The sequence below is a fragment of the Phasianus colchicus genome, chromosome 6 (genome assembly GCF_987193195.1).
Source record: "Phasianus colchicus chromosome 6, bPhaCol1.hap1.1, whole genome shotgun sequence".
NCBI lineage: Eukaryota > Metazoa > Chordata > Aves > Galliformes > Phasianidae > Phasianus > Phasianus colchicus.
The window spans coordinates 9,987,028-10,001,455 of NC_143441.1; the positions used below are offsets into that span (position 1 = coordinate 9,987,028).

General features: G+C 38.2%; 1 protein-coding gene across 6 annotated transcripts in view; it reads left to right on the forward strand.

Annotated features, from left to right (window-relative positions):
- MYRIP (myosin VIIA and Rab interacting protein) overlaps positions 1-14,428 on the forward strand; it is a 202,347-nt gene that overhangs the window by 176,381 nt on the left and 11,538 nt on the right. For all 6 annotated transcript variants that reach the window (XM_090142402.1, XM_090142405.1, XM_090142404.1 and 3 more), the window contains one exon: positions 4,483-4,722. In XM_090142402.1, the coding sequence (XP_089998528.1) occupies positions 4,483-4,722 (240 nt within the window). The remainder of the gene's footprint in view (positions 1-4,482; positions 4,723-14,428) is intronic.

A 14,428-nucleotide genomic window follows, 5' to 3' on the forward strand; every position in this document is an offset into this window, starting at 1 on the left:
TACACGCTGTCTTCTCCCTGTACTTCTGATCACAGACTGGTCTTTAAAGCTGTCTGAGCAACGTTAGGATGTCTGGAATTGTTTGCTTATAGCCCATATCTCTCCTAGAAGCAACTGATACATATCTCTCCTGGTACAACTTGACCTTGATAGGTGAAGACTAGGGTTCTAGGATTTAATCAGGCTTTTAATGTAGGATAAACTATAGTTAATTCTGTATCTATCCATCTGCTTCTAGGAGGCAGGTGTGGGTGTTCTGCGCTGACTCATTTATAGTCATGTCCTCAAACGTTTATGAGCTGCAGATTTTGAAGGGGACTTTCATATGCTCCAACAGCACTTCAGTGGCCATTAACGGCCTCTTAGAACATCAGATGGGATGACAGGACTTCTCCAGGGACTCCAAAAGGACAATATTTTGTACATAGACATCTGTCTTTCCATTTCTGGCTTCACGTATTTGTGCATGTTCTGTGTGTGTCTGTTTCATATTGTGGCTTCTTACGTTCTACTGCTCTGTTGTAGATAAGTCCTGCAGATGTTCCTCCAGTGGAGAGCAGAGAAGCTGGGTGCCTCCAGACACACATGACTGCATCCTTCAGCAGACCAATTTGTGTCTCAGAGTGCAACCTGATTGCTCTTTTCAGCTCTCTTATGAGTTGCCTTGCATCTTCAGTGCTGATTGTACCTCTCTGTTGTGCTCAAAATGCAAGGTTTGGGACTCTGAGCCATTCTCCCTTTCATTTTACCTCGTAGGCAAAAAGAGACTGTTTCTGCTCTCTGCTTCTTCAGCCATAATGGGGCAGGCAGCAACACTCTGACTCCAGATCACACTAAAGCAATGAAATTTTCCCTGGGAAGTAGTATGGGTGGGTATGCATGCCTCTAGTTTGTGTGTGAGCACACACCCTGGTGGCTGGTGGGACTATCAGTGCCTGCCAGCTGCTGTCTGTTACTCCATTCTCTGGTATAGAAAACTCAGAGCAGGAAGGGGCTGGCCAGGAACCTTCATAGCAAGGAAATTGCTAGGGATGAAAAAAAACCTAGGAAGCAATTACAATGATTAAGAGCCTGAGGGGTAGGATTTGAGCTATTATACTAAATTAACAAGGCATCATTTCCATTTATTGGAAAAATAAAATTAAAAGGGATGTGGGGATTTCATGTGATCCCCAAAGTAATGCATTGATCTAGGTAGGACCATGGAGGCTGCATCAGAGAGAGACCAACACGTAAACAGTTTGCAAAAGATGGTAGCATACATGCACAGTGAACTGCTGACTGACAGCTTAAGGAAATTTCAGTGTGTCATTTTCACACTGTGTAGATTTTCACATGCTGAGATTAAGGAGAATTTACTGAAAACACACAAAATTGCATCACAACGTCAGTGAACAACTGATCATATGTAAATTGCAGTGAAGAAACATACTTTTTCCATATTTTATTGCATTGTAATAATAACACAATAACTTGCTAACAGTTATGTTTTCATCCATATTTTAGAATAAGACTTCAGTTTAGCAGTCTAAGCATTGGGCTTTCTTTTATCTACCTACCCTGCTTGTAACAAGAATTATTTTCCAAATTGTAACTTCTTTCCAAGAAGTGGCCACTCAAACTATCAAACTCTGTTTTCATCATCATTATTGTTGTTGCTTTATTGGCTTTCATTATCATTTTGAGAGGAGATGTTGCTTAGTGTAGCTGTAATTCTTAGATGTCTAATGAAAAGTAGTCACTTAGTTGCTTCCAGTGATGAGAGTGCCCTCATTACAAGTTTGATTCTTTTATCAGAAGACCTTCCCCATACATTCCTGCCCTGCAGCCAAGCAGGGGGGAGCACTGTGGGACTGCTGGTGCTCACAAGATGGTGCTGGGATATATTTATGGGAACAACTGTCCTGAAATTGCCCCAGTTCTCACTGAGAAGCTGCCTGCAAACTCACAATCTGTGTCATCTTCATCTGGAAACTGGAATTTCTAATCTGTTTCCTATTTGAATGGATCTTTTCTGTCCAGGGTTTATAATGTAGCAGGGACTCCTGGAGCCTCAGAGGCAGTATTTGGCTTGCTTACTTTATTTTGAGGCTTTTGAGTTCACTGAGATTACTCTGAGTTATCAGCCATTTGCTTGCAAGGATTTGCCCAGTGTGTATTAGGAAAAGTGTATTTCCTACTTCATTGTCTGCCAAAGGATTTACACTTGCATTAAACCTCCTTGATTTACTTTTAGTGTGGCTGTGTCAGCTTGCCAGCCCCTCCCTCAGGCTCTGCTTTCAGATAAACCAGCAGCCTTTTCATTCTTGTTTGCAGATGTTAATGTTATTTACTGCTGATACATGCTGATAGGAACTTACACAATGATTTATACGAACAGAAGGATGTCACCAAGCTTAGCAGACAGAGCAAAAGTGTGACCAGTAAAGAATAATGAAGTTTAAGAGAGCATCTATTAAATAAATAATACCTTTCAGTGTCTTTATTATTTTTATTCATTGTCACAACTTCTAATGCATTTTTAATCAGCTAATCCACAAAGGAGGTAAGATTTCATCACAAATAGTCAAACACAAGTCAAGCAGCCCAGCAATAACAGAAGCAGCAAAATGTAGCATTTCAGGATATCATTATCTCTGCGTGTAAGCAGGAGCTGACAATTCCTACAAATGTAAATACTCCAGCTGCTAAATGTGAGGAGGCTGGGAAGCAGAAAGATGGGTAATAAGAATCCAGCTGTAAGCAAATAAACACCCTCAAAGTGTGTCCTCTCCCAGGACTCTATGCTGACAGTCTGTCTGCATAGAATGGTGGTCTTTTTGCTCCCTTGCAGTCTCAACTCCAGGCTAACCCATACTCTTCCTGCCCAGATGTTGCTTAAGGAAGCCTACACTCATGGTGCAGAGCTGTCAGAGCTCACTAGCAAGTCTTGTAATCCTAAACCACATCATCTGGAAGCAGGAAAGTAGGTCTTTGGAGGTACCTATTAAATAAATGCCCAACTACCTACATTAAGTAAAGAGGGATTCTAGTAATTAGCTGAGACTAGGTAACTAATAATAAATATTTCAAGTTAATGAATTGCATCTCCTAAAATACAAATGTGCTGTAAATTATATAAATTGTGATAGTTTTTCTCCAAATTGCTGGATAGATGGATTCAGCAGCAAATTTCAGATCTTATAGTAGCTTACTATGTATTTTTCATTACCACATTGTAACACTAAGCTGTGAAAGCGCCAGGGAATACAGTACAGTTTACTGTATGAGAGATGAAGGCTGACACTACAAACATAATGTGTCAGTCCATGAAGAGCAGTTGAGTGAGGAGGATTTAAGGGAATCATCAGAGTTAACATTTTCAGTGAGAACTGGAGGCAGTTGGTCCATCCATAAACACTGCTGAGGCTGCAGAGAGAGAGTGGCTGCGCAAAGCAAATCTGCTTATGTATTTCCAAATAAATGGCAGAGAAAATGCAGCTTTTCGTCTCTCCAGCTTTGTCTGGTCCTGTCACAGTAAGAGAGCACAAGGCAAATTTCCTGCCAAACAGGAATAATTTCCTGTCTGAAGATTGCTCCAAACCATTATCTTAGATCTGGTGCAGTGTGCCTGCTGCTTCCAAGTCCCAGGCTGTGTTCTTTATAGCCTCCTCCTGGATGGCAGAAAAAGAAAGCACTCTCCACACATGATTAAATGTTGAGCAGGCACCGTGCTAGGCAGACATGTAAAAGGATTTTGCTTTTTTTCTATTCGGCCTGCAAAATGAGAAACTTGTGGTCAGGTCTGTTTTTAACCCACCGTATTTAACCAAACATCTGAGTACTTTCATCTTTAAGCACTCAGAGGTAAGAAAAGAAGATGCTCCTGAAGTCTGACGTTGTTCTAAGGAGGCTGTGTTCGGAAAATAATTGTAGCTGTAGTGGGTCCACCTATGTAACAGTCACTGGGAAAGCTGGAAATCTTAATAAATGTTGCTTTAAAAAAAAAAAAAAAGTTACTTTTCAAACCTTGCTTCCAGTAACCCTTAGGAAAATAAGAATAAAGCTCATGACCATCAGTAAAGGAATCTGAGCCTGGCTTTTAGCTTGAAGGTGGACACAACTGCCAGGCTGTCAGAATAAGTTACTTCTCACAGTTCAGTTTCCTTATATGCACCATAACTGAGAGTGATGACAGTGCAGTACTGGCAATGAGAAATGCCATTTATTCTTTCACTTTATTAGCTGCACTGAGATGTGTAATGATTTTGGTAGCTCCTTTCAACGTGATATAAAAGCCAGGAATTACAAACGTTATCCAACCCAACAGGTGTAGGTTTGTTGGCCTTCCTCTCTAAAGACGTGGTAATTATTTTTCAGCTCACACTGTTTGCTTTCTTTTTATCCTGTCTGCACTCTCATTGTATCTATACCATTTTCTATGAAATTGCTTTCCTTCTGTACCTATACCGTGATTACACTGTACTTCTAATTTCTTTGTAGGATTTGGATGATTTATCAGAAACAGATAGAAGCAGTGAGGATCAACATCATAATATCAAGCCTGAACTTATGGAAGAGGAGCTTAAATCCAGATTATTTCAGCTTGCTGCTAAAATGAGTGACAAAGAAACATCTTCTGGTGAAGAACAAGAGTCTGAACCTAGAACAGACCCTGAAAACCAGAAGGAAAGTTTGTCCTCAGAAGAAAATGGCAAAAGCATTCAGGAGGAGTTAAAGAAGGTAAGTGCTTATTACAGGGAAGTGGGTCTGGTGCTGTATAAGTTAGAATCCAGAAAGAGGAACTGGTGTCTAGAAAATCAATCATGGCTGATTAAAAAACTTCAATCCCTGAAGTGCTTCTGAGCTTGCAACTCTTGTGCAGGTAAAGCTTCAACTAAGGTATTTGTTCCTTCCTGTGAGCCTACAGCATTAACTCAGAAGCAGTGAACACTGTGTAATAAACCTGTTAAGTGACTGATGCTAATGGAATTGTCTGTTTATGCTGACGGAGAATCTGCATACATGTTTTTATTTAAAACTATATCCATATCTCCTTTTTTTTTTTTTCCTCTCTAGCTTGTTTAATTTTTTTTCAGTCCTGTTGTTTGCTTTCCTTTTCTTAGAATTGTTTAGCTCGTTCTGATGTTATGGATTCTTCTTTTACCTCTATCTGTAGGGATACTCTGTGCTTCCTTAGAACTTTACAGCATAACAGCTGCCAAATAAGCAGCTCCAGTCAGTAGTGACATATTCTAGCAAAATGGTAATCTAGTGCCAGATAATGAATAATCCAATTCTGATAATGGAGGAGCTTTCACTCGTTTCATTTCACCCTTACAATAAGAAGTCTGACTTCAGTGTCACCCCACAGGACTTAACATCTGCTCTCTTCCTGTTTCTGAATTTCTTTTGATATCGTAGGGTGTACTTGGTGCTGTGTTCAACCATTTTTGTGCTCAATTTACCATTCAGGAGAATTCCTGAAGTCCTATCCATAGCCTTTAATTCTGGGCTTTAATTGCATTGTGTTATAGCTAACCTACATATTCTGTTGAATAATTTGATATTGCTGGTCTGTTTTTGTAAACCAAAAGCTAAATTTAACATGTAGAGGGAGTAATCTCTTTTCTTTGTTAGATGCTGGTAGCCTTCTTTTCTGCAAGGGCACGCGGCTGGCTTATGTGCAACTTGATGTCCTCCAGGATCCTGTTTCCTTTTCTGTCAAGCTATATCCTAGCCAGATAGTCTCCAGCCTATACTGATACAAGGGAGAATTCCTCCCCCGATGCAGGATTTTGCATTTCTTTTTGTTGAACTTCATGGAATTTCTGTCAGCCTGTTTCTCCAGCTTGTCAAGGTCCCTATGAATGGCAAGAAGGCCATCTCAGGTCTCAACCACTCCTCCTAATTTATGGTACACTCTGACTCATTATTTCTGCCAATAATGATGATAATAAACAGTATTGGCCCCAGTACTGGCCACAGGGGTATACAACTAGTAACTGGCTTGTTACCATTTGTGTTCTTCACCAAATTCAACTCCAGGTGGATATTAGCTCTCCTGACACCATAACTGTATTTTTGGACACTGTCTCCATGGTCCACCTGGATCTCTTGATCCAGCTTCCACACCTTGGTATAGTAGTTCTTTTTGTCATTTGAGTAAAGTGATGAATAATAGAGAAGTGGCCAGCTCTTGTTCAAAGCTGAGCTTCTATGCAGTCAAGATCCCAAGAGCTGAGTAGCCACACAGCAAACAGTAACAAGCTTGAGTGGATCTGGAAGATAAGAATGTTTGACTAGTGACAGATAGCACTGGACATCTTATGTGGACATGTTGACCATTGCTGACTGAAATAAAAAGCCCTTCTGGGAACAAGGAGCAGAACAGAAATGAATTAGCATTGCAAGGTGAATGTCCCATTTTCATCAAGAAGGATGGAGAGTGCCTTTGCCTAGGATAATCTGTGGATGTAGCTTCAAACCCTTTACTCCTAGATTCTGCCTCAAACCTATGCTTGTGTATATTTTTGCCTCCAGATTCTTACCTGCCATACACTGGAAGTAGCTGCTGTTTCATCTTCGCTGTTTGGCTTGATGTCTTCAGCTATGTTTCCTATTTCTCTGAATGGAAGTGGTAGATTTTTGGCTTAAAACAACTTGTTGAAGTTCCCCAGTAATCACTGGGGAAAAAAAATGAAATGCTTAAACTGAGTAAATTGGTTTTCTCTCTGCAGGTGTTTGGAAACTCCTGCCTCTGGTGACAGTTTTAGGGCTGAGCAGTTATATTAGGTAGATGAGATTTGCACATCCTTTTTGTGGTGTACTTACTCAGTGCATCTAGAGTATTACTTGTTTTATGTTTTTCAGTGCATCTAGAGCATTACTTGTTTTATATATATATTTTTTTTACTTTAACATTTGTATGTCAATTATTTAAAATAATGTACTGCTTAATACATTTTTTGCAGTAAAATTTTCTTAAGTTTAAAAGAGGAGAGGTGTACAGTATTCAGGAAAACTCACAACGCTCACAGTTCTTTATTTTTTATTGATTCTTGTTGAAGAAAAGTCTTAGTCATTCATCGTCACATTATGTGTTCTTTTTGCCTGTAATGAAGAAACCAAAATATCCAGTACTATACACAGTCATGGCTGCAGAGGAATTGGGAGCTGAACTTGCTTCAGCTGTGTGGAAATAAACAAACTGATTCCTGACAGTCATCATTATAGATAATTTAAATCTTCTGACACATACCTTGTCTTTGGAAAGGTGACTGATCAACATCCTTCAGTGAAATCCTGAAGTTGATAGTGTATAATACTAGTTGTGGCTATGGTAATCTAAAATAAGAAGACATATCAAACTTGAACAGAAAAGAGTAGAACAGAATAGTTCCATCAGAAGGGACCTTCAGTGATCATTCAGTCCAACTGCCTGGTCACTTCAAGACCATCCAGAATCTAAAGCATATATACCCATGCATTAACTTGTAAATGAGTAGATGGCATGTCTCAATGGAGGCAAGCATAGAAAACATATTTTCAAGGAACCAGTAATTTTAGGTGCCTCAAAAGTCAGAGATCCCTGTAAACTGTCATTTTTAAAAGCCTAATTTCTGAAGAATATGTGTATAGGGAATTACAGATCTTATAGACTGATGTTGGACATTCTCAGACAGAGACTGAAACTTCTGATATGGGCATGAAGTTTCAAAGTAAATCTACAGTTGCTCTAACTGAGCAAAGCTTTGTTGCTAGCAGTCCACTTGGAGCTTCCGAACACAGACTAAACTGTGTTTTAGGATATTTTAGTACAGTATTTAGTATATTTTGTAGTATATTTTAGCTGTGCTGCCTGTCTTTGTTAGCTATTAGTTTTCTATTCTCAAGCTCTATTCTGGCACATATTAGCAACCTTAAATCACAGGAAATTACTAATTACAGTACACCTGTAAGACCACAGAATAAGATTTCAGAAAACATGTATCTTCTGTTGGATCACTGGCAGTTGGGTACTTCATGCTCATGAAAATCTGATTTCTATATGTCAACACCTTTGAATAGTCTAGAGTTCTGTTTTTTAGTGGAAGTGGGGAACCTCATGTAATCACACTGATTATATGATGCTTTAAAAATACTGAGTATATTAAGACTTCTATCAGTGAGAAGAATTGGCACGCCTTATGTCTTCAGTGGGGAGTTAGCTGATGTTGGACATTCAGGGATTTTCAGTTCTCCCCTCCAGCTGAGCTTTTGTGTTGTAAGTCTGCCTTTAAGATACAAGATGGAAAATGCTGACCTGTGAGATACTTGTTTAGATCGTGTATGATACTTGAGGGTTTAAATGGGTATTAATTAATACTGGCTAATTTTATGACTTAAACTTTTCTAAAACCTCAGCACACTCACCTTCAGTGTTTCTAAGTCTGTGATTGCCTAAAATGGAGGCTCACAGCTCTCTAAAGCAAATATAAGCCCACAGCACACTTGTTTTTATAGGTAATATTTTGTGCTTATTAATTTATAGAAGCAGTTAGTGGTCTTTAACCAGTGTGCAGACCCCTAAAAAGCCTGCTCATCCCAGCTGCATAATGAAAGGCCATGGGAGTCCTTTTTTTTTTCCCCCCACTAATTCCCTAGCCAATTAAAAGAAAAAAAAAAAATAAAGCAAATAAGGGGTCAGGTCTGTATTTCAAGGAACAGCCAAGAATTACATCCTAGAAAGCAATTTGATCAGTATCCAAGTAAATGTTTAAATCCTCAATTCAACAAAGATGTTGAGTATATGTTCTAGTTTTTGCTTGACACAAATGCTATTCTGAGAGCTATTCTGAGATTTCTCCCAGATATTATTTATTGATCTTTACTGTGCAAAATTAAGTTGATCCTGAGCGTGTTTTGTCAAAATCTGAGTGTGATTTCAAGCAAAATAGTTGCTTCAAGAGCATAATTGTAATTTTTTTTAGGTTTTAAATAATGGACATTGATGTTTGTGATCCCCCAATTCTGACACCTTCTGGGCTGAATGCAGTTGCTATGTCTGGATTTCTTGTCCATCTGAGATGTCTTGGGATATCCCACAGGATCATGAGCTGCTTGCTAGTCTGGAGAAGGCATGTCTCTCATGTCTGTCTGACAGCTGTGTTAGAAGGTCCCCAGATGCTTTGAGGTGTTTCAGACTGCACCTCGTGTTTAAGCGATTGAATCTACCTGGAGAAGTGAAGAATGTGTGAGATTTCAGCAGGCTTCACACAGGAAATACAACACCTTTTAAATAGGTTTTCTGTAGTCTTGGATTTTATACTTATGTGAATGTGTTTGTCCAAGACAGCTCTGTGCATGAAATGGGGATCTCATTCAGTTGTGTGATTATTGAAGACTTATTTACTTAGCAAGAAAATGTAAAAGTCATTTGACAGGTACAGCTACAGAAAATCAGTTACAATTAGTGTGAACTCCTTTAACAGAATGGCATAATAAAAAATAGATCACACACAAAAAAAGTTACTGTTTTCTTGTCTTTTTTAAGTAGTCCAGAAATTTGGCAGTGACTCATGAGATCTGTCGGATCTGGCTGGAAGACATTCAAGGAAGTGCTGCTCTTCAGCACAGTGATACTTCTGTCCCAGCACAGCCAGCAGCACAACTGTGGTTCTGTCACTGCTTCAATGCAAAACCAGTCAGTTTGAATAGACTTAAGTAAGTTAGGGAGATTAAGGTAAACCTCCTGACTTGACTCTGGAGAGTGGTGGTATGATGGGTTTTATGAGTTTGTTTTGGGACAGTGAGCTCTAGGAGAGAGACAGTGGTAAGCAGTAAGAAGAGATTTGGCACAAGACAATTAAGCACAAGTGTTTCAGGCATGAGTAACTGGCCTAAGTGGAGTACGTACTCTTTTGTACTGTGAAACACACACAGCATCCAGAAATTGAAGAGATGGCTGACTTTTCTTAGCACTGCTGCAAAAGTCTCCTGTTGCTAGTGCCGTTTTGTTTTGGGGTGGGGGTAGAAATCAGTATTTCCAATCTGCTTTATTTTGTGAAAAACTGTGTGCCATTTGCAAAATCTGTCTTAATGAGATCAGTTATTTTGAATATGAAATAAATTAGACAACAATTGCTTTAAATATTTTAGTAATGAGGATAATGCTTCCTAGTATTTTATATTTGTTAGTTTCTTTGTCCTTGTGCTCATCCCAAAGTTCTAAGTCTGAAGCTTTATAAATTTTAACCTTTGCAGATATTAACATAACTTTTCTGCCTTCTTATTTAACTGTTTTCCCACTATCTAGGAAAAACAAAAGGCTTTTGATCTTCATTTAAAGCTGCAGTTTTTATCCACTGTATTGCAGCAGGTGAGAGCACTTTGTTTTGTCTGTGTCTTTTGACATCTCTTACATAGTACGTAAGAGATGTAACAAAGTGATATTGAGGGTTTCCTCATTTCCCAAACAAAGTTCTCAAATTCATATTATTTTCCTAGAAATATCAGGCCTGAAATACCAAACCTCTTGACTAGGTTCAGTGTTCGTTGCAGAAAATGGTTTTCTAATCAGAAGCATACCTGTGTTATGAATGGGAGTGATGAGCATGAAGTAGACATTTGAAGCAGACTGGCTCTCTTATTTGGATTCATTATGAGAAAATTTGATTTTATCAGCAAAGAACTGAAGGCAAGCATAAGGTATATTATCTTCATATTCTTTCATATGCATCTGATAAAAAATTGGAAAGGAAAATTTTAGAAGTTGATTTCAGCAATGCATTTTTAGCAGTTCCTGATCTCAGCAGTCTCCAAAACTCTTTTTAAGCTCCCAGTTTAAAAGTGAACAAAACCCTTAATTCATTACAGAGGCTGTACACAGTGCATTGGCACTTTCTCTTTTTGCTGCTACTGTCTATTGCTTATCATTCTTTTAGGTGGGAACAGATCTCATATTCTGTGCTATTTGAGGCTCAGTTTGTAAGAATCAAGTGTTAAAACATATTTTCATTTTATTCACTAAACAAATGCATACTTATCATGTATTTTAAAATGCATGCTATTTATAGTATCTCATATGTAGTACTCAACAAATCAATTCTGTACCATTTTCTCAGTCATTAAAAAATACAGTAGCTTTATTTGTGTCAAAGGTTGGTGCTTAATTCAGCAAAACATTACTCCTCCCCACCTTTTCCTTTTTTTCTGTACTCTGAGTTAAGTTTTGTCCTGGCAGTTTTAACCACCTGATAGATTTTGGTTATCTTCAGTGAAAATACCAAGGACAATTTTAAACAAAAAATATTTTTACGTTTGTGCAACGTTGTCAGGCTGTAGACACTCACAGAAAATGCTGTGTAGATTTTAAGACCTGAATGTTTCCTTTCCATAATATTTTACCTCCTGGAAAATAATTTCCTTCCTCATGATTATAGAAACCTGTAACTATATTAGGACAGTGGATTGACTTCATTAGCTAAAATGTAGTATCAATAATTATACTGCAGAACCAAAAAGAGAGAAAAATAGGTGATTCTGTACAATGATTTGGCTTTCTTTTTCTAAATGAGTGCTCGTAAATGAGGATATTGATACTAAAGTCAAGGTAAGAAGTCTCAAATAGAAGAGTCACTTCTTAATAGCATAGTTTATTATTGTATGCTTGTCTTCCTTTTGTTATCAAGGGAAATTTTATTTTCCTTTCCCAGTCTTTGTGGTGCTGATTGGTTGCAACACATTTAGGCCAAAAGATCTTTTGAATGCCAGGATTGCTGACTGCCATTGATGGCTGGGCCTTGGTAGCCCTGTTCTTCCCACACTGTGATGTGGCCAGTATCCCCAGTCTTGCTTACCCACGCAGAAGACAAACTTTTGGTGGGCTTTTCAGGGCCTTCTCAAAGCTTTGAACTCCCATAGGCTTAGAAAGGAAAAGGCAGGTTTGGGTTCTGGTGTTGTTTTTGTCATATCTGTATTCAGTCTAGGTACCCTGAAGTGATGAATGAACCAGAAGCAAAAACAAACTTTTCTTCTCCCCAGCCCCATAAGCTCCCCACACAAAGAAGGTGAGGCCTATTGACTGAGGAACAGGCTTGAGACCGGAGCTGAACATAACTGCAGTGCAGTTGACTGATCAAAACTGGCAGGACTCTTAGCAATGAAGAAAGTTCCCCTTGCTTTATTTCTTGATCTGTTGACGTCTGTTGTGCTCTAAGGGATCACTAGTTGCTGCCTTCCAGACAGTTTAACAGAGCTTAACAGTGGTATAATGGAGTGGCAAAAAAAAAAAAAAAAAAAAAAAAAAAAAAAAAAGAGAAGATTCTAATGGCTGAGTACAGCATGAAGAGAAAAATAGGGCAATTAAAGGAGAACTTTACTACTTTAAAGAGCTTGAACAATAAAATACATAGTTTTCATGGAAAAGAAATGATGTGGCGATGTCATAGGCTGCTTTATTGCCTAGGAGTACTTAATTCTTGACTACTCTCAGCAGCTTGGACGCTTACATTGTTTCAGGTGTAAATAAATAATGACAATTATAAATAAATTCAGATATAAATAAAGCATTTTACTTTATTTCCATTATTCATCATCCTTTGTGTCAGCACCTCTAATTCAAGAAGGAAAAAAAGCAATATAAGCAGTATCAGCAGGGGGAAGGAGTGTCAGCCAAAGAGAGGGGAAATGGCTTGACAGGAAGAGCTGGCTTAGGCCACCGAAACATCTGTGCAAGCACGGATGGAAATGACAATCAAAGATGTTTCTTATGATGCTTTTAGTTATATTCAAAACATGCAGGCACACATACATGTGTATTTGTTCGCACATATACACTTTTTTAGTATTTCTTTGGTTTTAAAGCTCTTCCACAAAGAGCTCAGGAACCTGAACTTCTCCTTTTGATGGTATCTCCAATATTTGTAAGCCTGAGCATTAATTATCATAAAAAGAGACAGATGGATGTTTTCTTCTTTCCGCTAAACTCTTAATCTCAAATTCAGTAGATGAGATTCTCAAAAGTGGTGCATGCACTCCCATCTGAATCATCTGTATCAATTTAATTTGAGAAGAGTGGTGTTAACTGACTATTGCTGTATCGCAGATGAAAACAGAATGCATCACAGTGTTTCAGGAAGAATGGTTGTGCTTAATTTTTCTGCGCTAGCTGTTTGTAAATAGAGATTGCTTTCTGTGTATATCACATCTATATTCTTTGCTCAACAAGACAGATGGGAGAGAATTTGTCACAGCGTGTTAGCTGTCTCTTTGAATGCCCTGTGGGTGTTAACAATGACCTTTCTTGCATGGGCAAGATAAATTAGACAGCCAAAGGTCTTTATAGCAGTTTGAAATATCCACCTACCCGGATGATCTTGGTACGCGTGTCTGTGAATTTTAAGTTATTTTTATAGAATCTCATAACTCTTAAGTTTGGTGTGATGGATGGAGAAAGGGATTGTGAAGCACCAAAATTCCAAAATTTTTCTTTTTTCCTTACATGCATTAAATAATTTTCCCTAGAGTAGCTTACGATGTTTGCAAGCCAGCCGTTACAAAACATGAGTGATTGAAACAGCTTTTGACAGTTGCTGAAGAAGAAGTAGACACATTAGTGAAAACATTAACTGAGTATGCAGTTTTTCCAGTTTGAGAGCTCCTGAACTCTCTACATTTTTATTTCATGTTTTCCTCAAGCATACATTGATCACTTCTTATGTCTCGCATCATGCAGCCCAAGGCAAAGTTGACTTCTGAATAGCCTTCAGCAGAGAACTTTCACAAAGTTCAAATGTAAATACTTCAAAGTGTTGCTCGTGCTCTTAAGTTTTGTGAGATCTGCTGCTCAGAGGTACTCTAAGGAAGGTCCTTTTACTGTCCCTGTTATTTCTCTCTGATATTTAGTGCTGTATCCCTGTCACACTGTAAAAGTAGAATTTACACAAGCTTAAATAAAAGCCTTAACTGTGACTCCTGTGCCCAGATACCTGCAACCAGGATCAAAATATGTTCACTGAGATATGCACTTTATAAACACTCATCTAGCTGCCTTGTGCAACATTTAATGTGAATCAAATGTTTGGTTTTAAAAGCCAAGCAGCATTTGCCACTAACAACTTACCTCAGAAATCTAGAAAAACTAAAATTCATATTTGTTTCTTGCTCAACTTTTCTTCTCCTGATCATATATATTGAGAATACAGGGTATTTTATTCAAAATCTTGATTTCGTAAAGATTCCTATCATAGATCATTCACCAGGAAAATAACAACACTGTTATAAAGTACTTTGTAATAAGTGCCAGTATGTAGTCTCTGATACTGGTGTAAGAAACTTTTTTCTAATTAGATTTAATCTATTTTTGGAAATCCATCATTAGCTACAAAGGATAATTAAAAAAAAAGAACACTGAAGTAAGGTTACAGTTCTTGAAATGGAGAATGCACATCAGCAAAGATGTTGAAGA